Genomic DNA, 21,981 nt, shown 5'->3' with positions numbered 1-21,981 from the left:
GCAGCTAAGGTAAGGCTTGCAGCCAGGTTCCCGCTCCTGATGGCTACCCAGCAAGTCCTGTTGGACAGTGCCTCCTTGTGGAGATCACGATTGGGCTTGGTTGTGTTGCCCCTGCTCACACTTGCTGCCTAGGCTCACTCAATAAGGGCAGGCGCCTGCATGAGGTACCGAAGGGTCGACGGTATCTGCCAAACCTGCACCCCAGCAAGGGTCAGCAGCTTCAGTGGTGGGTGGGCAAAAATCAGAAGCCAAAAAAAAAAAATCTACCGGAGACATACCCACCCCAAAAAATCAAATGTTTACCATCCAGACAATGTTTAGGAAAATGAACCAAAGATAATTCTGTTCAAATTCATGAAGATATTGAAAGCATGTTTAAATACTTTTTTTTGTGCTTTTAAAATTGAATTGACTCAATTACACTTCTGGAAAGTTAATAAAAGTAGTTTATTTACAATTTTTAAATACACCCGTCTTTTATAGGGCTCCAAACTTCATATTGCTTTATGCAACCACAAATGCTGTGTGTTGCAGGGGAGAAGAGGGGAAGGGGTGGAGGAAGAAAGAGGAGAAACAGAACCAGAGGAAACATGACTTGCTAACAGGTAATTCAAGGGCAGGTACAGAACACTGCACATGGGAGTAAGGATGCACCACTTTTCAAACTGCAACCCACTTAAACAGAGTAACTGGTTAATCATCTCATTGATATGTGCAAAAGGCTGCTGTATTTGCATATACAACTAACCCCACTTCATTACGTGAAATGCTTTGGGACGTGAGAGATGTGATAAGGTGCTATTAAATGCAAATTCTCGTCTTCCTTTCACTGAATTCATACTGGTGTACCTTGGTGCCACTTCCACTACATGCGGTTCTGCCCACAATCTTTTCCCTTCTTGAAAAGGCTGGTGTTTGCTTTGGTGTTCTTGGCTGTCATGATGCTCTCCGGGATACCAATGCCGCAGCGATTTTACAACTTATTGAAAGCGTCAGAAGTTATGCACATTAAGAAATGATCAATTTGAAACTATAGCGATAAAGTTCCACAGGCATAGAAACCACCAACCCCCCAGCCCCGCCCTTGTCCAATCGCTTTGAGGAATTCTATCTCCAATCAATTATTTTATTATAAATTGGGTGATTGCTTCTGGACAGTTAATAATAAAAAGGTTGGATGATTTTGCAACTTCCCTGAGGGACTCATTCAAGAGATTGACAGCAAAAATCAGAACAGAAATAGTTCAAGTACATTAATGCATCTATAAATTTAACAATTAAATATTGTCATTAAACGCAGGTTATTAGAAAGCAACTGTGATAACTTTTAACGTGATACTGGGTTTAGTTCCATTAAAGTCCGAGATCAGACAATGTTTTGCCCTAATGAGACTAACAGGTACGATAGCCCCATCTGTGATGAATTTGATTCCTAGTACAGGGTATAACAAACCTCCCTACTAATGCGCTTTAACCGGAAATCCCATTGGAATTTTCTCCTTACTTTCAGTATATGAATGAAGAAACACAAAAGAAACTTAAAAAGGCTGAGAGAATTGATATCGGAGGAATAAGAGAGGGTAGAAAAAGTGAATCTCTGATAAATACTTTACAGGTTTCATGAGACCAGTAACTTAGTAGAACTGCATTTAGACCCCCAGTACTACTGAGTAAGCAGAGATGATAATACTGCCACGGTTGGTATAGAGAAATAAATGATTAATTATGTATCCATAAACTTGATTTTGAATTAAAAATTTTGTAAACGAATACACAAATCTCAGTATGCGGATTCAAAAATTAAATTCTTTACTTTTAAAAATATAAAGTAATTCAATTTCAAACTTATCTTTTACTCAAACAAATTCTGAGTATTTAACACAACTGGGGCTTTGGCAATGGATCAGGTATAAATGTTAACGTTGACAACATACTGTACTCTGTGCTGCTCTCACTATGCAGTTTGAATCGACTCTGTAGTTGGTCCCAAATGTTATACAAAGACTAAAGGTTGGTAACTCACCTCTGGCGTTCTATTCTCCATCCTTTCAATAATCTTCATAAACCAGAGGACAAGGCATGCCATCCTACCTGGAAATCCCTTTCAAACTTAAGACTGGTACCATTTGCCTGCCATTCTATTCCTTCCCATCAGAGCAATCATGCTTTGGAACCTTGCTCAGTAGGAAAATATGTCTTCGGGTAACCTGTTTTAAGGTGGAGGTGCCCCAGATAACGGAAGAACTATATCTTAAGAATTATTGGCATTCATAGATAGATCAACAAAACTTGGCTTGAATTGTGCCATCAGGATCTTCTCAGGCTCTGATACCAGTGAGCGTTGCACTAACTTGCTTAGACATCACCCCCTTTTCTCCAGTGAGCTGACACATCGGAATCACAAACTACAGGAGCCAACTATGCTAATGTCAATTCAGCTAAGGATCTTTTCTTAAAGTACATTACACTGCACGTCCAACTTTGGACAGCCAGCCCACCAAATTTCTTGCATAGGGTTTTAAAGACCACGAGGCTAGGATCAGGGTGATCCGATTGTAGTTGGGTCGAGAAGCTTTCCATTAGATCTAGGAAATTAATTGATTTTTTATTTTTTTTTACACGAGCACCCAGAGTATTGGAGCGGTGTCAACCCATAGCCTACCCCTACCACACAGAACCACGCATAGGAATATCGCTCAGCGCACGACTTTGAGATGCTTACTGAATGATGCATTGAGTTTATCTTGGGAGTGTTGGGAGGAATATAACTAGTTCTGTCTGGTCTTTTAGTTTTTCCACTTTCTGGCAAGCATTAAAAAATGTGATATAATCTTAGTTTCTCTTACCTTTGGGTCTCAACTTTCCCTGATCACCTCTTGTAACTGAAATGGGAGCTTGTTCTTTTAACCTTCCTCAGAAGGGTTGTCTAAAACATCATACTGTACTATCAAACACTGCAATCATCTAGACACCCAAGCACAGCCGTTAGTGATAGCAGAGGCACTTCTGAAACCTGGAGTGAATTTAAGCAAAGAGCTCGGGTATGACAAGAAATAAATTAAAGAAAACTGCAGATCAAAAAGTAGTCTTGCAAAATTTATATGGATTCCTGCTCCCAGATTTCAACAGCACCAAGAAACGGGTGCCAGAGGTGGAAAAAACCTAGAGGTGGCTACAAAGGGGTGCTTTTATACATGACAGTACTAGCTTAATAATTCGAGACAGACATTGCTGTCACTTCCCAGCTAAATGACGTGGCATACAATAAACCAAGCCAAAAATAAATCAAGTGCTTTAAAAAAAAAAAATACAAGGTTGTGTTGCTGTGGTGGTTTATGCAGTTAACAGGTTCACTGGAAAATACACTGAGCCAATTGGTATGGATACAATACTGATTGTACACATTTCCAGTCACTCAGATCCTGCCCCACTGAGCACAAAGCACTGGCTAACAATGACCAGTATTGAGTTTATAGCTCTCCAGTAGCAGAAAAGTCTAGTCCAAATAAGCTGGGGCAATATCCGTGTTGTGCAAGAGTGAGTGAACCATTAATTGACATTTTAGCTTTACCAAACATGCAATCATTTTAACCACATTTACACTAGTCAGAAATCATAATTCTTCCTCCAACCTTATTGTGTCAGGTGGCGCCATTGCAACTGCGCACAATGGATGTGAACTGCAGTGGCATCAAAATGGCAGGATAATTAATAAGCTGAGACTGTCAGAATAGCCAATTTGAACACAAAGCACCAATTGAACAGTAACTTGAAAATTACCTTTTCAAGCAGGTGAAATATTCAAGCGTTTCCATTTTTACAAATAAATCCTTAACCATTATTCTAAACAAATAAGTTATCTTTAATATTTCAATAGATTTGCATCACTGTGGGTGAAAACTTTACCTTACTAGAGCCCAGTCACACACTCTTCTGGGTGCGAAATCAAAGTAAATTTATATGCAGCTGTTTAAATAAATGCAATGCTTTCAGAAAATGGTCGATACACACTGTATCGTAAGTAATGTTGATGGTATGCTCTGCTGTGCCTCGACTGGTCTTTAAGACTAGTCTGTACATACTGCTCCAAGGCAGAAACCCCATACAGTCGCCATCAAAGACTTACGTCCAGAGAACTCCTCAAATTTACAAAATGAGATGTTACTTCATCTTTGTAGAAATCAAGTAGTAAAACTCCTTCACAGAAGGATAAGCTAAGCTCCTGTCTGGTTATCACAAGTGATTGTAGGCAGCTAGTTTCTGGTGCTCAATACAAAGTGCGCCCCCAAATTTCCAGAGATGTTGGTGGGTATTCAGACACCGTAGAGCACATATCGTTCATTGTGTTCAAGAACAGGAGGGGGAAATTGCAAAACATCAACAGAACAGAGCAAGATCTCAGTTCAAACTGTACCTATCAAAAGGAGCTATACAAAACAGTTTTTGCCAAAGTGGAATACTGCCCAAATTGTCTAACTAAATTAGTTCTTGCAACAAGGCAGCTCAAGCTTCTTGTGAAGCCACTCTGGATCTTCATGTTCCCGCAGGGCCCGCTTGTGGTTTTTGTGAAGCCACTTTGGATCTTCGTGTTCCTGCAGGGCCCGCTTGTGGTTTTTGTGAAGCCACTTTGGATCTTCGTGTTCCTGCAGGGCCCGCTTGTGGTTTTTGTGAAGCCACTCCGGATCTTCGTGTTCCTGCAGGGCCCACTTGTGGTTTTTGTGAAGCCAGTTTGGATCTTCGTGTTCCCGCAGGGCCCGCTTGTGGTTTTTCAGGAAACGTTGGTTTGTACATCTTTTGAAGCAGCCAGCATTGCTCTCACCTTAGCCATTAGATCCTACATGAAAGGAAAGAAAAAACAATGAAATAACTGCAAAAGGATGTGCATTTATATAGCGCCGTTCACAACCTCGGGCCGCCCCAGAGCCCTTTGCAGCCAGTTAAGTACTTTTGATGTGTAGTCACGGTTGTAATGCAGGAACCAGTCCGAGCTACTGCATCATCAGTACAGCCAACAAATACAATGCTTGAAAGAATTTCAATCTTCCTTCTTACACATTTCCTTCCATTTTAGAGTAATCATAACCACCAGAGCAGGAAAGGGTGCTTAAGGGACTTATAGTAGTGTGATGAAATATTCCATTCATCATTCATCAGTATTTCTCTGCCTGTGACTGTGGTTGGTTTCAGTTTCATTTCCATTGTATTGTACTGTGTGTAGGGCTCCGCCCATACCTGGCTCCTATGTAAGCTGGCCCAGCCTGCAGCACATCCAGTACGGCAGACCTCTGGATGGAAGATACATTCTCCTCTGTGTGTTACCTTCTAAGTCAATAAAAGCCTTGTTTTGTTTCGCTAACATCGAGTCTCGGATTTATTGAGGCACATCAAGTACTTTCTGTATAAGCTACTCATTCCCCTTCAACCTTTACTCGCAGATAGAAGGACCCCCTTTACACGGACTGCAGCGGAAGGCGGCGGCCCACCACACCTTCTCAAGGGCAACTAGGGATAGGCAATAAATGGCAGCCTTGCTAGCGACACCCAGACACCAAGATTAAGTAGTAATATTAAAAAAGCCAGTATTGCGAATTCTTACCTGAGTTATTTTACTCTGCATTGAAGATAGCAGTTCTGGAGATGCTGTTCCATCCTTTTCCTGAGAGCAGCCCCTAAAAATGGGGGGGGGGGGGGGGGGGGGCGGAAAGAATTGTATTTTGATATTTCTGCATTGAAACTGAATTCATTTATATGCAACGTGTATGATGCATTTGCAGCAAGAACCCAGTTATACTTTACCAGAAAATATCTGGCATTGCTGCATCATTCACACAATGCACAGTATCTTTGGAGCCCACCTTGTTACTTTTTAATAAACCTTTTACCTACAATATGCCATCTCTACCGTGCTTGCCAAGTAATGGTAAGTAAATCAAAAATGTAAGTTTTACAATGAGCATTGAGCTGCATTGTGAACATTTATCTGGTATTAAATTTAAGGGCATGGTTCAATCTCGGTTCTGTTGACAATTTGAGCTTTGTTCACAGTTTACGACAATAGAGTCTTTGCTAGCCATCCGTTATTCACATTTACACAATATAACTGGGTCAACAAAACCACTTTCAGAACAGAACAGTGAACTTTCAAGCAACTTTAACATGCCAGCCAAGTAGAGTTGTTCAGCATGTTCACTTGGCTATACATTCACAGTTGAAACTCCTCGGCTTGGAGTATAAATGAAAATTGCAAAATTAGCTTGGGCAAGGTTACTAGGAGGTAAACACATTTAATAGTAAAAATAACACTTTTAGCTGCACCAACAAATTGTAAAATAAATGAACACAAAATGCTTAAAATGAAATGACTAGTTGGGTGCATGATCTAAACTGAATGTCTAGTATTTTACTGAAACATTGAATAGTAAAGGAAACATGGGGGAGGGGGTGGTTAGCAGTCCCTAAAAAGCTTGGTTAATCCAAAAAAAAGAGCTATATTACTACATAAAAATGGCAAAAAATCAGAACTAATAGCATATGGGATTTGCCCTAACATAGCAAAACATTTTATCTGGCTGGTGAAAATATTAACATGCATTAATCTCACTGCAAAATAATGGGAGGCACAGTAATAATAAAATCTGTTGCTTTTGCTGTAATTTGGGTATAGTGCAAAATTGAACCATGTTTACCCAGGTTATGCTTGTTCTATTTAATAGAATACATATTTTATTCCGTTTTAACATGTTGCATCATTTGCAAACAACCTGCTGGAGGGGAAAATTCTGCTTCAAAGCACATTTTTGATATCCTCCCCACCTTTCTCCATACCCCACTAACTTCTACATTACTAATCGCATCGGTTATCAGGAAAGTTAGGTGACCTACCTCTGGTAGGGTCTTCTCCATTCTTCAAATGAAGTTATCCTTCTCATACCAATGAACAAGCCCAGTCGAATGGAGGGGAAAATAAAAGCACAGGGACAGTGCCCCTTTACAATTGGATATCATGGTCAAGTGACCTTCCCATTCTTTACAATATATGAATTCTGCCCTGGAACATTCCTTAGTTGTTTTCAAACCAAGGAGGTGGTGGCAATACAGCTGAAAGCTAGTTAATTAATTTTTTTTTTTATTATTTAAAAAAAGCACAACAAGCCCATACTCCCAGATCAGGGGACAAAGGAGGAAGGGGGCAAGAAATTGGTATCTGGAGGATGTTAATTGAACAAAAAAAAGACTCTACCAGAGGTAGGTTACATTTTCTTCTTCATTCATTATCCTCCACAAACCAATGAATTCTGAACTAATGATACTGCTTTTCATTGTGAGACTTACACGTGTCCCCCTGGACCAATTTCCCCAAGTGAACATCCCTTTTGCTGAGTGAAAGTCTCAGGACTGGTCCAAGTAATAGGAGGCTTGCAGATACTGCATTAGGGCACTCTCTCAAAACTGGTCCAAGTAGTGGTTTTAACTCTGGTCAGAAGCTCTTTGACTCTGAAAAATTGGTTCCTCTCCAGTGCGGTCGGCAACGGTGCTTAAACATTCAGAACACATTTAACCAGCCACTGCTTAGCAAGCTTTCCCAATATCCAACTCCCATAAAAAATAAAAGCTATCCTTAACTTGGGGGATGCAAAGAATGAGTGAAATCCTGGAGGAGAATAAAACTTGGGAAGTATCTTCGGAATGATTTTGGGTGAGATCAGACGATGGGCCTGTCCTCGGAGGAATTCTGGTTGATCTGTACCTCACCAGAGCTCTGAATATCCATTCCTCAAGCCTACAGGATTCCATAATTCAAAAGGTGGGTGCAGCAATTCTTGCAACATCAAACCAAGGTCCAAGCCACAAACACAGATCTGTGGGGCAGCCCAGTTTCTAACGTTCCTTTCATAAAATGCAATTTCACTGAGCAGTCTCTCAAATGAATGGTCAAAAGATGAATAGAAACTCCCATAGCAGCTGTAGAAACTGGTATACAACCAACTTTGATTCAGCAAAGTTAAGTATTCCCTAACAAAAGGAATACTGTAAGTGGGGTGAAGCCTTTTCAGCTGGCATCACATGCTTCTGGAGGCTGTTATAATTTCCACTACATAAACTGATGTGCTTTGTGTCGGTCGTTTTTAGCAGATGCGCTTTCACGGACGGATGACTGAGGATAGATGCAAAGTCCATCCCGCCGCTTCCAATTCAGAGCAATGATCCCTGCAATTGGAAAATAAAATGGGAGTTGCCCTTGGGTTGAAGTGGTGTTAGAATCTCCCCTTAAGTGACCAGTAGGAAATCTTCACATACTTCTCGTCCTGGACTTTCTGAAGTAACTTCAGGGAAGAGGTGGGGGTTCTGGATGAACAAAAAGTACCCATAAAGCTTTCTCCTCCCAAGAGAAGGGAAGGCTGCTGAAGGGTCGCTGCTCTTGAGCAGAAGCCATGCAGCCGTCAGTGTTTATTACCAACAGATCCACTTTTGAATAATTCAACTTGAGAAACAGGAGTTTCATCGTATCTGCATACATTCTTGAGGATGTATCTTATTTTGGCTAATAAACTCTGCTCTCTTAAGCAAAGTGGAGGGGTGAGAAGGCTACACTGCGGTGATGATATCTGGTGTTCTGGTAGAAGGGTCACAATTTAAACCCAGCATTCTGCTCTTCCTGAGATGCACTGAATGGTGCCCAATACGAGGGTCTGAAATAACAAACGCTAGTCATCCAGCCAACAGCCGCACATGCATTTATCTAACAAATGGCATTCAATCTTACTATGGAAGCATCACCAGAGTGAGAAGACGAGGTGGAGGCTGCAACTATATCTCAAGAGAAAATTTAGCTTCAGGATTGCACCTCAAACAGCGCTGTTGTAAAGTTTAGGTGTCTGGAGGTTTAATTACAGTGGGTCAATATTATAAAAATGATTCACTACTGCCATCAAGCCGAGACCTGCAGATCCTGGTTCAAGTATCTCGAGTGATGTCTGACAGCACGCAGCTATATAGATCAAAAATACTTCAACAGTCTCTTTCTGATCAAATATTGATAGCACTCAAACAAAACTAGCAGATGATGTATGGTATGCAACCACTCTCATCTAAAGGGTCCCGTGGAGGCACACCACATTCTTTCCTGCATCCAGAACCTTGGGTCCTCCACCTGGGCAGCATGGTTCTTATTCTACAAATAGTTGCCATCCTTAACTTCATCGGAAATCTACCAAGGATTTCGCTACAGGTGTAGTTTAAAAAGTCGGTGTCGACTGACGACCACTGTAATTCATTAACTCAAGATTTTCCAACCTAGAGCAGGGGTGGCCTGACTTTGCATTGTGGACCACCTTGGTGAGTACCATGATACCCAAGAACATTAACTCTGAACCTAAGCTTCCATTCATTTACAAATATCTCAAGTTGCTGAAAGTAACAGAACTCTTATTTATCCAATGAGACAACAGCGCTAGAAATGGCTCTTTCCAAAACTCTGGGTTAAACAAATCAACAAATAAATACAAGCACTAATACAACGAAGTTTCATGGACTGGATTTTACACAACCCTGATCTAGAGCATCAAGAAACAAAATTCCTGGAAAATTGACAAGACAGATTTCATTGAGAAACTGCCCATACCCTGAGCTGGGTTCTTTAACAGAAGGACAGTCAAGGTGAATGCTACTTTAGTAATGTTATCCCAATCCCTGGTTCTGAAGGGATAGGAGTCATGTGGAAGATTCTCTTCCTTACCCTACCACCCACTCAGACTCTACTTAGGCCATGGCACTGTGAGGAGCAAGTGTCTCGTGAGCCTACTGCATCTCAATTTTTCATATCAAGGCAGGTGATGCTGAAAGCAGTTTAGAAATTATGCACATCAGTTCATGCAAGAGGATTACTCACTGATCCAAAACTGTAGGGGACTAATTTATCTGGACACCAAACCAAAGGTCTATGTCGAGGTTGCTTTACTTGACCGGAGTTACTTTCCTCGACTCTACTCAAGCTAGAAATTGATCTTAGTGCAAATTAACAAAAGAAACCGATGCTCGAATGTGTGTTGAGAATGCACCAATACCAGCCTATGCAGGGAAGGTGAAGCCTAATTGTGGAGGTTGGACCATTGGCTTAGGAATCTCCTTAAGAGTCCACTGTACCAGTGTTAGTTGACTGAAATGGCACAGAGGACTTCTCAGGTAAAGCCCTAGACCTGCTTTGTTCCCTAGACCTATCATGGTCAACCCTCTGGGAGTACTTCTTGAGCTTTTATTTTTTTTCATAATGAAGAGGACTCCCTGGGCTCACTCATGGCATGTCTGGTGCTGCACAGGTTGGCACTCCTGTATTGCTCTGCGTCGAGGCCTGCCATCCAATCTTCTAAAGTTTGTTTCCAAGTTTTCAGTCTTTCTTTCTAGGTTCTCCCTGAAAAGTTGGTAGTGGGTACAGGATAATAAATTGAGTCCCATGAGAAGGCAGAGGAGACAGCGGTCATAGCGGTCAGAAATCAGGAAGGTCCAGTGACACTTGCAGCACATTTTAAACCCTGAAAGGCTCATTCGAGTCTCTTGAAGTAGATCGGGGTGTGGAGAAAGCACCCCGACACTGGTGGACTCTATTGATACAGTATTCAAGGACAGTAAGAAACACGAGGTCAACTACCATAACAATGGCACTCCCATACAAAGAGAATAAAGAGTAGCTGTGTCACCGGAACATCACAGAAGTCTTCTGCCCTCTGCCGCATGTAGTCCCTGCCACAAAAATATAACTGCCATCTTCAGAACATTTCATTAGAAATAAAAAAAAAATCACAATAAAACCCACTCAGTCATCGTATAAACTGATTCACATGGCATGGTACCACCAGATACAATATTAATCCAAAAAGTGGACTGGATGACACAATGTAATGAGGGTTGGTTGCTGACTGGCTATCAGCTACATCCAATGTGACGTGGACATGCATTCCTGAGGTTAGCAATGTTCAATTTGTACAGGCCTTTTATCTTTTAAAAGATTTGCAATCGGTTTCCAGTAGGGCCAAATGATACCGAGCCTGTATTATTTTGTTTAACTTTACGACAAACTCATTACTGAAGTAAATGTTTTAATAGCAGTGATCTACAAATCCAACAGGTGTCATAATGAAGTCCAATATTTGGATTTATTGCATGTTCACCCTATTCTTAAAATATGGTTGTCTAATAATATCAGTTCCTGAGTATAACTGATGCATCAGTACCTGCAGAAAGCACATTTCCAGAGGGCAAGGGGGACAATAACCTGAGCCGTTCATACATCTAAACAAATGTTATATGGAATATCCAGCCCCAAGCTACGACATAGGAGCTAGCAGGTGAGGCTGTATCAAGGGCTTGGGCACCTTGAAATGCGTTGAGGCAGTGCGTTGCACTCACCATTACCATGCTGGATGTGTGTATGGGTGTGCCAGTCAAGGGCAGGACTGCAAAAGATGCAACCAAAGCAATGTAAACACACAAGGACTAGAGTATAACAGGAGCACTCATTTAACTTAAGTAGCAGATTTCCCAAGGATTTTCCCAATCAAATATCTGCCTACTACTGTTTGCCCATTATTCTACTGAAACAATGCGATGTGTAAATACAATTTTCAAAATAATAAACATTTACCTAGTGCCGATATTACCAAGTGGTTTCATTCATTTTCCAGTCTTAAAAAGTGTGAAAAAACACTTTCAACAATATGGAGTAACTGTTAATACTTATATTCCCATTCAGCAGAATGGTCTTGCTAACTATACATAAAACTATGATCATCCTCTAGCCATTTTGCAGAATCCACCTAAAAGCTATTTACTCTCATGGGATAGTGTTTGGGACACGGAAAGCGGAGATTCTGGTGACAGTAATATTAGTTAAGGGCAAGCTTAGTGTTGTAAAAATCAAATTGCTGTTAATATCAACTTCTACTGGGACAATGTTAGATTAGCTTCCATAGATGTAGGTTTTCCTCAACCTATGAAGCAGTGGAACTTCAGCAAAGCAAGGAACAGGTGGTCATCTGGGGGGGGGGGGGGGGTGTGCAGTGAGGGAATAGAAAGAAAGACACCACTGTCTCTTTAAAAGTTTACCATACAGGAGCCATACTGGTCATATGGTCTTCTCGCACTCTCAACGCAAACTATGCCAAAGTAGTACAGAATACAGAAAGGCACACTCACATTCTGAGACCAGACTAGAGTATATATAGTAAGATCAGAGTATTCGCTGGCTTTGAGTAGTCAGGTTTAAACTGGAATACGCCAAACAGAAGTAGCTTTGTTACCAAGTGCAAAGCCGCTGCCCAGATTGGTAGGCATTATTGGTTTTATCGCCGACGGGGCATTAAGGCTTTGCAAACCAACAAATTGATACATCCATTCCAACAAGGAAATATGTCGTTGGTAAAAATGACACCATAATTTACTAAGATAGGTAAACCTTAAGGAAAAATTTGATGCATAAATTTTAATATGGCTTTAAAATTACCCTATCTGAATGCCAAGCATAAGATGCATCTACTTCCAGGGCATGGATCTCACTAATGTCAAAATACCAACAATATAACAGCATTAAATGTAATCTTTCCAGGACTGCCATCTCCAGGGAACTATCCAGCCCTGGACTGGTTATTTTTAAAATAATAATAGTTTCAGTTCACTATGTGGTGAAGCTGAAGAATCACCTACAGGAAATCTCTCTTAACCGGCAAATTTCAGGAGTAGGTTCAGGTAAGTTTTACTATATATTAGTGGCCGTGTAACCGGGTTTCCTGGATCTGTGGCCGTGTAACCGGGACTCCTGCATAAGTGCCGTGTAACCGGGGCTCCTGCACCTGTGGCCGTGTATGGGGCTCTCGTAAGTATACCTTTCTGTAATCCGGACTTTTTGATCGGATAAAAAAAAGTTTCCTGTATTAACAATAATATTTCAGATGCAGCATGCAAGAAGTTAACACGAGAGGTCACGCACATCTTGACTTGGTAATGGTAAATGGCCCAGATAGCAGACTGGGAATGGAAATAGTGGCACTCCTAGGCAACAGCAACCATTACATGATTAAATGTTACTTGATCTAGGTCAGAGGTTCCCATACTTTACTTACTGCGCATCCCCTTCCAGATCTACCAGCGTACCCCTACGAACATATAGGTTTAATATTTTAATCCCTTTAATGCCAAAGCATTGTACAAAATGTATATGTGTATTACAATTTATACAACAGCCATCGAAACTCCGTGTGGAGCAATAGATTGACGTGTTCACTTCCCATCTCATTAGAGTGAAAAATATTCTGGAAATCAAGGGTCGAGTTTTTATAAAGTTTACCATCTTCACAGCATTGTCCAGCGCCTCCTTCAAGTTGGTAGGGGTGCTTTTGGCAGTGAGTGCTTCCCTCTGTATGCTGCAATGCGCCCACATGGCATTGGGAGCGACTGCTCTGACACGCTTCACTACTCCACTATGCCTACCAGTCATTGACTTTGCTCCATTGGTGCCGATGCCAATGCATTGTGACCAGACGACGTGGTTATAGCGCGACGTATACAACCCAAACCCCTCCCCCCCCCCCCGACTTAGTTTTGAGCTCAGTTAGACTGGACAGTTGCAGGGCAACTGAAACTACACTGTAAGTAAGGTGAGTGGAGGCGTGGGCGCTGTATGTCATCATCTCTGTGTACTCATTGGTGCATCATGAAGTAAATTAACTACTTTATATAACAAATTCCCACAGAGTTTTAAAGCTTTGTCTGAGTAGCCTATTATAAAAATGCAACAATTAATAAATAAAATCCACCATTAGACAATTGCTCCCGTGTACCCCCGCAGAGATGTCTACCGGCTTTTGAATGGGAGATTTCATGCATGCGCAAAATTTTGAATGGGCTGCACAGCCTGTTAAAGGGACCATGCACACAAAAAAAATTAGGGGGAACATTGATTATGTCCCCTCGTTCTTGATTATCCTACCAGAGGAAATAGTTTCTCTCTATGTACCCCACCGAATCCTTCTAACATTATAAACATCTAGGTGAGATCACCCCTTAATCTTCTGTACTCTAAAGATGCCGTACCAACATTTCTTTCCTTTCCTATTCTTTTATTATATATTACATGTTTACCAGTTATGCTATTTACCTATTTTGTTGAATGGTAAACTTACCAGTTTTCTTGTGCCTCCATCAGTCAACCTGTAGCAACTAGGATCTACATTATTGAAGAGTTAGCCAAAAGCCAGTTTCTTAGCCAATCGCAAGATAAATGCAACAGCAACAACAACTTGCATTTACAACTTGAACCAATGGCTCAAGGCGCTTAAATATTGCAGTTTCACCAGCCATTACAGTAAATTGGATCAAATATCCATTGTGTTTTTCAGTGCGATACTGGTCAGTGAGACAGCAACAATGGCACAAATTTAAGATAATCACGAAAAGAATTAAAAGGGAAAGTTAAAACAATTTCCACAGATGGAAGTCAGAATGTGGAATTCTCTGCCACAAACTGTTGTTGAAGCAGAAATTATTTTATAGGGAATTTGATAGTTACTTGAAAGAGGGGAATATGAAAGGGTATGGGGAATGAGTGGGAGTGTGGGATTAGACTAGGTGGGCCATGTGGAGGAAGACAAAAGCAGACTTAATGGGCTAAATGGCTCATTTCTGTGTTGTAACATTCTATGAATTACATGCTTAAATCGGAAGTAGTCTATACACCTCTAGAAACATTGCAAGACAATACAAGTTATCTCCATCTGTTAGTCATTAGGAAGGAGCCATTAATGAGACATACAGATTTCAAGACCAGTTACTGACATTGCCAACCAAAGCCAACTCAACAAGAAATGACGCAATGACGCAGAATTCAACCAATGAACTTAAAACACAAAAGTAAATCTGAAGCCAAAATCCTATGAACTTTACGATGGCCTTAAAAACAAATATTGTGAAGGGTTACAACAATAAAACTGACCTAAATGAATAGGAAAGACTGACTTAAGTGTTAGACCAACATTTTTCTGATGCACTAACAGAAACTATTCCTAGACTGATAAAGGTTCAATTTCACAGCAAGGCTCCATGTACAATGGGGATAAGCAAGGACCACATCACCAACAGGACTCCTGTATGGCACCAAACTCCTAAAGGACTCATGTCCCAATGTTTTCCTCCCTTATTTGGATGACAACCTATTTTAGACATAAAGTTAATGTGGAGGAATTCTAACTTTGATTAAGTATCTAAGTTGAGGTTTTTAATTTTTTTTTTTTAAAACATCTAATTTCTCACAGCAGTGATTCAAAAATGTACATTTAATGAATTAGGCAATCAATCTGAGTTCCTTTCCATCCTGATCAGACAGTTGGAAGAACAGTATAGTCAGCCTACACTGTAGTGCACACAGCCTAGAACAAAGAGGGAGACAAGGCTGTATGTATTTCAAGCCACACAACTACATCATGCTTAGCCATCTGCATGGTACCGGCAGCAGTCCTGCTCCATTTGAGTAGTTCTAAAAAGTTGCGAAAAATGTTAGGTACGCTTATCTTGTATATTGTTAGTGGTTCATCAGCCACTGTACTTCCAAAGCCTAAACTAAATAATATGGCTCGCTTAATATCTAGTTGATGTGTTATAAGGATGTGAAGAATAGATTACCTTGAATGTTCCTGACTGGAATCTCTGCTCTCTGCTGGTGACAAACTGGTAGAATGTGCTGAACTTAGTGCTGAAGACTTTATGCTTGACTTTTTCGGTGATAAAGACCGTGAGCGTGAACGTAAAGCTTTTCCTTTTAACTTAGGATGAGATTTTGAACTCTTTTTCTTCTTCTTTTCATATGGAGACCTGGATGAGACACATTTTTGCAAAGCAGTATATGAGCAATCTTTTGAATGAACATGCCCTCAGCATGTAGCGTATAAAGAAAGTTACCTCATGAGGTAAATCACTAAGAAGTTTGCCCCACAACTTCCCTTGCCATCATCAAACATGCCCTCAGATAGTGAACACACGTGTGTTGAGTTATCTACTTTTCTTCTCCCTTCTCCTGGAAGGGTAGTTTCATTAGCACCACAACCCTCCAGTCTGCTCAAGTGAATACTCGCCACAAGACTATTGTTGCCATCAAAGATATCGTATCTGACGCCTAATAACCCGCTCACTAAAATACCACACATGCGTATTTGCAGTATGGGATCACAGGCTAGGGATCAGGAAGAGGGCCCCAGGTTATTTTCAATGCTCCCTAACCCGAGGGGAGAGAGAGTCTAATTTAGGCGTTAGCCATGGCTCAGTGGGAGCACTCTCGCCTCGGAGTTTAAAAGTTGTGGGTTCACGCCCCATTCCCGAGATTTGAGCATATAATCTATGCAGGCACATCAGTGTAGTACTGAGGGAGTGCTTCACTGTTAGAGGTGCTGCCTTTCAGATGAGTTGTTAAACTGAGGCCCCATCTGCCCTCGCAGGTGGACGTAAAATACCTTATTCAAAGAAGAAGAGGCGAGTTCTCCTCGTGTTCTAGCCAATATTTATCCCTCAACCAACTTCACTAAATCAGATTAACTGGTAATTTATCTGAAGGCTCTTTGTGGCACCTTGCTGTGCACAAATTGACTGCCACATTTGCCTATATTACAACAGTGGCTACACTTCAACAGCAATACATTGGCTGTGAAGCGCTTTAGGACATCCTAGGGTCTTGAAAAGGTGCTATATAAATGCAAGTTGTTCTTTCTAATGCCCCCACCACCTGAGTCAAACTAATTCAGCAAACACTTGTCCCAGTGCACCTTGCACCATCATCCCTTTTGTCATTTCATCACTCCTGCCTTCTACCCGATCACAGACCTCCCCGGTTGTTCTTTCCTCGTCTGGCCCCCTTTTCCCTGGCTCTGTACTTGCTTCTAAACTGCTAACATAGAAACATAGAAGATAGGAGTAGGCCATTCGGCCCCTTGAGCCTGCTCCGCCATTCAATGAGATCATGGCTGATCATCCAAATTCAGTATCCTGTCCCTGCCTTCTCCCCATATCCCTTTAGCCTAAATCTCCAACTTCTTTCAGTTCTGATCAAAGATCATCGACTTGAAACGTTAACTCTGTTTCTCTCTCCACAGATGCTGCCTGATCTGCTGAGTGTTTCCAGCATTTTCTGTTTTTATTTCATCCCCAAGATAGTCTTGAATCTAGTTTCAATGAAAGGACTGCCTTGGGAAGAATTCATCCAGGGCATCCAGTTGCCTGAAAGTTTAGGCAGACTATTTACAAGACAAAAATGTGCAAATGCATTGGCATTCCTAGCGATGTTCCTCGTCAGATAAGAACATAAGAAATAGGAGCAGGAGTAGGCCAATCGGCCCCTCGAGCCTGCTCCGCCATTCATTAAGATCATGGCTGATCTGATCCTAGCCGCCAATCTACTATCACAGAAATAGCTCCTGAATCTAACAGAATTAGACACATGAAATAGGAGCAGGATCAGGCTACACGGCCCCTGGGCCCGCTCCGCTACCCACAGGGCCATGACCAATCTGAACCTAGACTCATGTCCAAATTCCTGCCCGCTCCCCGTAACCCTTAATTCCCTTTACTTCTAGGAAACACTCTATTTCTGTTTTAAATTTATGTAATGATGTAGCTTCTACAGCTTTTTGGGGCAGCATATTCCATGGACCTACCACCCTCTGAGTGAAGTAGTTCCTCCTCATCTCAGTTTTGAAAGAGTAGCCCCTTATTCTAAGACTATGCCCCCTAGTTCTAGTTTCACCCATCATCTGGAACATCCTCCCCGCATCCACCCGATCCAACCCCTTCACAATCTTATATGTTTCAATAAGATCGCCTCTCATTCTTCTGAACTCCAATGAGTAGAGTCCCAATCTACTCAACCTCTCCTCATATATCCCCGGGATTAACCGAGTGAACCTTCTTTGTACTGACTCGAGAGCAAGTATGTCTTTTCTTAAGTATGGACACCAAAACTGTATGCAGTATTCCAGGTGCGGTCTCACCAATACCTTGTACAACTGAAGCAATACCTCCCTATTTTTATATTCTATCCCCCTAGCAATGAAAGCCAACATTCCATTGGCCTTCTTAATCACTTGCTGCACCTGCATACTAACCTTTGGAGTTTCGTGCACCAGGACCCCCAGATCCCTTTGTACTTCAGTACTTTCCAGTTTCTTGCCATTAAGATAATAACTTGCTCTACGATATTTCCTGCCAAAGTGCATAACCTCACACTTTCCAGTATTGTATTCCATCTGCCAAATCTCTGCCCATTTACTTAGCCTGTCTATGTCCCCTTGCAGGTTTTTAATGTCCTCCTCACTCACTACTTTCCCTCCCATCTTAGTATCATCTGCAAACTTTGATATGTTACACTCGGTCCCCTCCGCCAAATCGTTAATATAGATTGTAAAGAGCTGGGGACCCAGCACTGACCCCTGCGGAACACTACTAGTTACTGATTGCCAGTCTGAGAATGAACCACTTATCCCAACTCTCTGCCTTCTGTTAGATAGCCAATCCTCTATCCATGCCAGAATATTACCCCCAATCCCGTGATTTTTTATCTTAAGCAATAATCTTTTGTGTGGCACCTTGTCAAATGCCTTTTGGAAGTCTAAATACACTACGTCCATTGGTTCCCCTTTATCCACCCTATATGTTACTTCCTCAAAGAACTCCAGCAAATTTGTCAAACATGACTTCCCCTTCATAAAACCATGCTGAGTTTGTCCTATTAAATTAACCAAACATGCTCAGTGCATGAAGAACAAATTAGAAAACAAAATGATCAAAACTGCTAAAGGCATCAAGAACGTCTCAGTCATAATTATATGAGCTAACATTAAATGTTAAATGCTTTTCAACAGGTAATTTTAATACAGATTACTACTTACTGCTCATTGTGAACAAAGGTATATTTTCCATCTATTTAACTGATTACTCAGTAAGCTTATTCTGCCAGTGCAGCTTTTCCTTTAATGCATTACAAACATTTGTGCTCAGATTTTTTTTGTCGAAGCCAAATGCAACGAGAATTCCATTGTATGATATCTAGATGTTAAACCTTGAAACACTCAGGATAATGCTCTTGTATGAGCAGTTCAAGTACTTTCTTTGCCTCTACTAGCGGCAAAGCAAAAACCTGAAGCAATTTACAGACCTTTAGATATAGCTTCTTTTTGGAATAAATCTGGGGCCAATTGGCAAGAATGTGATGGAAGCACAAATGTGAATTTAAATTGCTAAAAGCATAAAGGTCTATAGAGATATCCATCCATAGTCCTGGATGGAAAGCTGATTTAATGAAACAGCAGTGGTAGTATTTAGGTCACCATTTTAACATTTCTGGCGGCTTAATAACAGAAAAGGAGAAAATATTCTTTCTTCTTTTACAAGTATGATGAATGAAAGAGCTTCTCGTATATACAGCTGTTGTGAGGAATGAGAAAAGCATATTAAATTCCAATACATCTGATATGTGCAATAATCCTTCTGAAACACCCACCAATTGCCTTTCTTATTTCCTCATTTATAACCATCTCAATCTTGATCATACTGAGCTCAGACATTCAAGTTCGTAAAATATAGCTGAAGCTCACAAGGAAATGCCTTACATCAACTTTATATGAACAAAGGGAATAAGCTTAACTTTATCAATTCAATTTATGGCATTAATATACTTGACTAAAACCAGGACTTATCACACAGCTGCATGGCTTTGAAGGAGCCAGGTGAAATTGCTGTGCAGTCTCTATTCACGTGACTTCCATTATGTTGATCTTACTTAAAACCGTCAGAGGAAAATGTACAGCTAATGCAGCTCTAGTAGTGTACAGGATAGAAACACAGAAGATAGGAGCAGGAGTAGGTCATTCGGCCCCTCGAGCCTGCTCCGCCATTCAATGCGATCATGGCTGATCATCCAAATTCAGTACCCTGTCCCTGCTTTCTCCCCATATCCCTTGATCCCTTTAGCCTTAAGAAATATATCTAACTCCTTCTTGAATATATTTAATGAATTGGCCTCAACTGCCTTCTGTGGTAGAGAATTCCACAGGTTCACCACTCTCTGGGTGAAGAAATTCCTCCTCATCTCTGTCCTAAATGCCTTAACCCTTATCCTTAGACTGTGACCCTTGGTTCTGGACTCCCCCGCTATCGGGAACATCCTTCCTGCATCTAGTCTGTCTAGTCCTGTTAGAATTTTATAAGTTTCAATGAGATCCCCTCTCAGTCTTCTAAACTCCAGTGAGTAGAAGCCCAATCGACCCAATCTCTCCTCATACGTCATTCCTGCCATCCCAGGTATCAGCCTGGTGAATCTTCACTGAACTCCTTCCATGGCAAGAACATCCTTCCTCAGATAAGGCGGCCAAAACTGCACACAATACTCAAGATGTGGTCTCACCAAGGCCCTGTACAACTGCAGCAAGACATCCTTGTTCCTATACTCAAACCCTCTCGCTATGAAGGCCAACATACCATTTGCCTTCTTAACCGCCTGCTGCACCTGCATGCTTACTTTCAGCAGCTGGTGCACAAGAACACCCAGGTCTCGTTGCACTTCCCCATCTCCCAATCTATTGCCATTCAGATAATAATCTGCCTTCCTGTTTTTGCCACCAAAGTGGATAACCTCGCATTTATCCACGTTATATTGCATCTGCCATGCTTCTGCCCAATCACCCAACCTGTTCAAATCATGCTGGAGTTTCTTGGCATCGTCCTCACAGCACACACGCCCACCTAGCTTTGTGTCATCTGCAAACTTGGAGATGTTACATCTAGTTCCCTTGTCTAGATCATTAATATATATTTTGAATAGCTGGGGTCCAAGGGCCGATCCCTGTGGTACCCCACTAGTCACTGCCTGCCACTCGGAAAAAGACCCGTTTATTCCAACTCTTTGCTTTCGGTCTGCCAACCAGTTCTCTATCCAAGTCAATACCTTGCCCCCAATCCCATGCGCCTTAACTTTACACGCTAATCTCTTATGCGGGACCTTATCAAAAGCCTTCTGAAAGTCCAAATGCACCACATCCACTGGTTCTCCCTTATCTATTTTACCAGTTACATTCTCAAAAAATTCCAGTAGATTAGTCAAGCACGGTTTACCTTTCGTAAATCCATGTTGACTTTGTCCGATCCTGTCACTATTTTCCAAGTGCTCTGCTATTACATCTATTATAATGGACTCTAGCATTTTCCCCACTATCGATGTCAGGCCTACTGGTCTGTAATTCCCCATTTTCTCTCTACCACCTTTTTTGAATAGTGGGGTAACATTAGCTACCCTCCAATCCATGGGTACTGTTCCAGATTCCATCAAATGTTGGAAGATGATCAGCAATGCATCTATTATTTCTAGGGCCACTTCCTTAAGTACCCTAGGATGTAGATTATCAGGCCCTGGGGATTTATCGGCCTTCAATCCCGTCAATTTCCCGAACACCATTTCCCTACAAATACTGATTTCTATCAGTTCCTCCTTTTAATCAGACCTTATGTTCCCCAACATCTCTGGGAGGTTATTTGTGTCCTCCTTTGTGAAGACAGAACCAAAATATGTATTTAATTGGTGTGCCATTTCTTTGTTCCCCATTATGAATTCCCCTGATTCTGACTGCAAGGGATCTACGCTTAACTTCACCAATCTTTATCTCTTCACATATCTATAAAAGCTTTTACAGTCAGTTTTTATGTTCCCTGCAAGCTTACTCTCATACTCTATTTTCCCCATCTTAATTAATCCCTTTGTCCTCCTTTACTGAATCCTAAACTGCTCCCAATCCTCAGGTTTACTGCTTTTTCTGGCCAATTTATATGTCCTCTCCTTGAATCTTATGCTATCCCTAATTTCCCTTGTTAGCCACGGTTGAGTCACCTTTTTTGTTTTATTTTTATGCCAAACTGGGATGAACAAATTCTGTAGTTCATCCATGCGGTCTTTGAATGTTT

The 21,981-nt window shown here is 41.3% G+C and overlaps 1 protein-coding gene across 11 annotated transcripts in view; it reads right to left on the bottom strand.

Annotated features, from left to right (window-relative positions):
* Nucleotides 1–423: 423 nt before the first annotated feature.
* Nucleotides 424–21,981, bottom strand: part of sfswap (splicing factor SWAP) — a 114,826-nt gene continuing 93,268 nt past the window's right edge. For 3 of the 11 annotated variants that reach the window (XM_086011899.1, XM_086011898.1, XM_086011901.1), the window contains 4 exons: nucleotides 15,667–15,855; nucleotides 6,883–6,921; nucleotides 5,597–5,669; nucleotides 424–4,834 (listed from right to left, as the gene is read on the bottom strand). In XM_086011899.1, the coding sequence (XP_085868025.1) occupies nucleotides 4,769–4,834; nucleotides 5,597–5,669; nucleotides 6,883–6,921; nucleotides 15,667–15,855 (367 nt within the window). In that variant the 3' untranslated portion in view covers nucleotides 424–4,768. Of the gene's footprint in view, nucleotides 4,835–5,596; nucleotides 5,670–6,882; nucleotides 10,409–15,666; nucleotides 15,856–21,981 lie in introns of those variants that run through there. The other 8 variants (XM_086011900.1, XM_086011902.1, XM_086011904.1 and 5 more) reach the window with 5 other exon arrangements.

The sequence above is a fragment of the Somniosus microcephalus genome, chromosome 19 (genome assembly GCF_052327205.1).
Source record: "Somniosus microcephalus isolate GS21.2 chromosome 19, FLI_Smic_1.0, whole genome shotgun sequence".
Classification (NCBI taxonomy): Eukaryota; Metazoa; Chordata; class Chondrichthyes; order Squaliformes; family Somniosidae; genus Somniosus; species Somniosus microcephalus.
The sequence above is the reverse complement of the archived record's forward strand: the minus strand, read 5'-3'. Positions and strand labels throughout refer to the sequence as shown.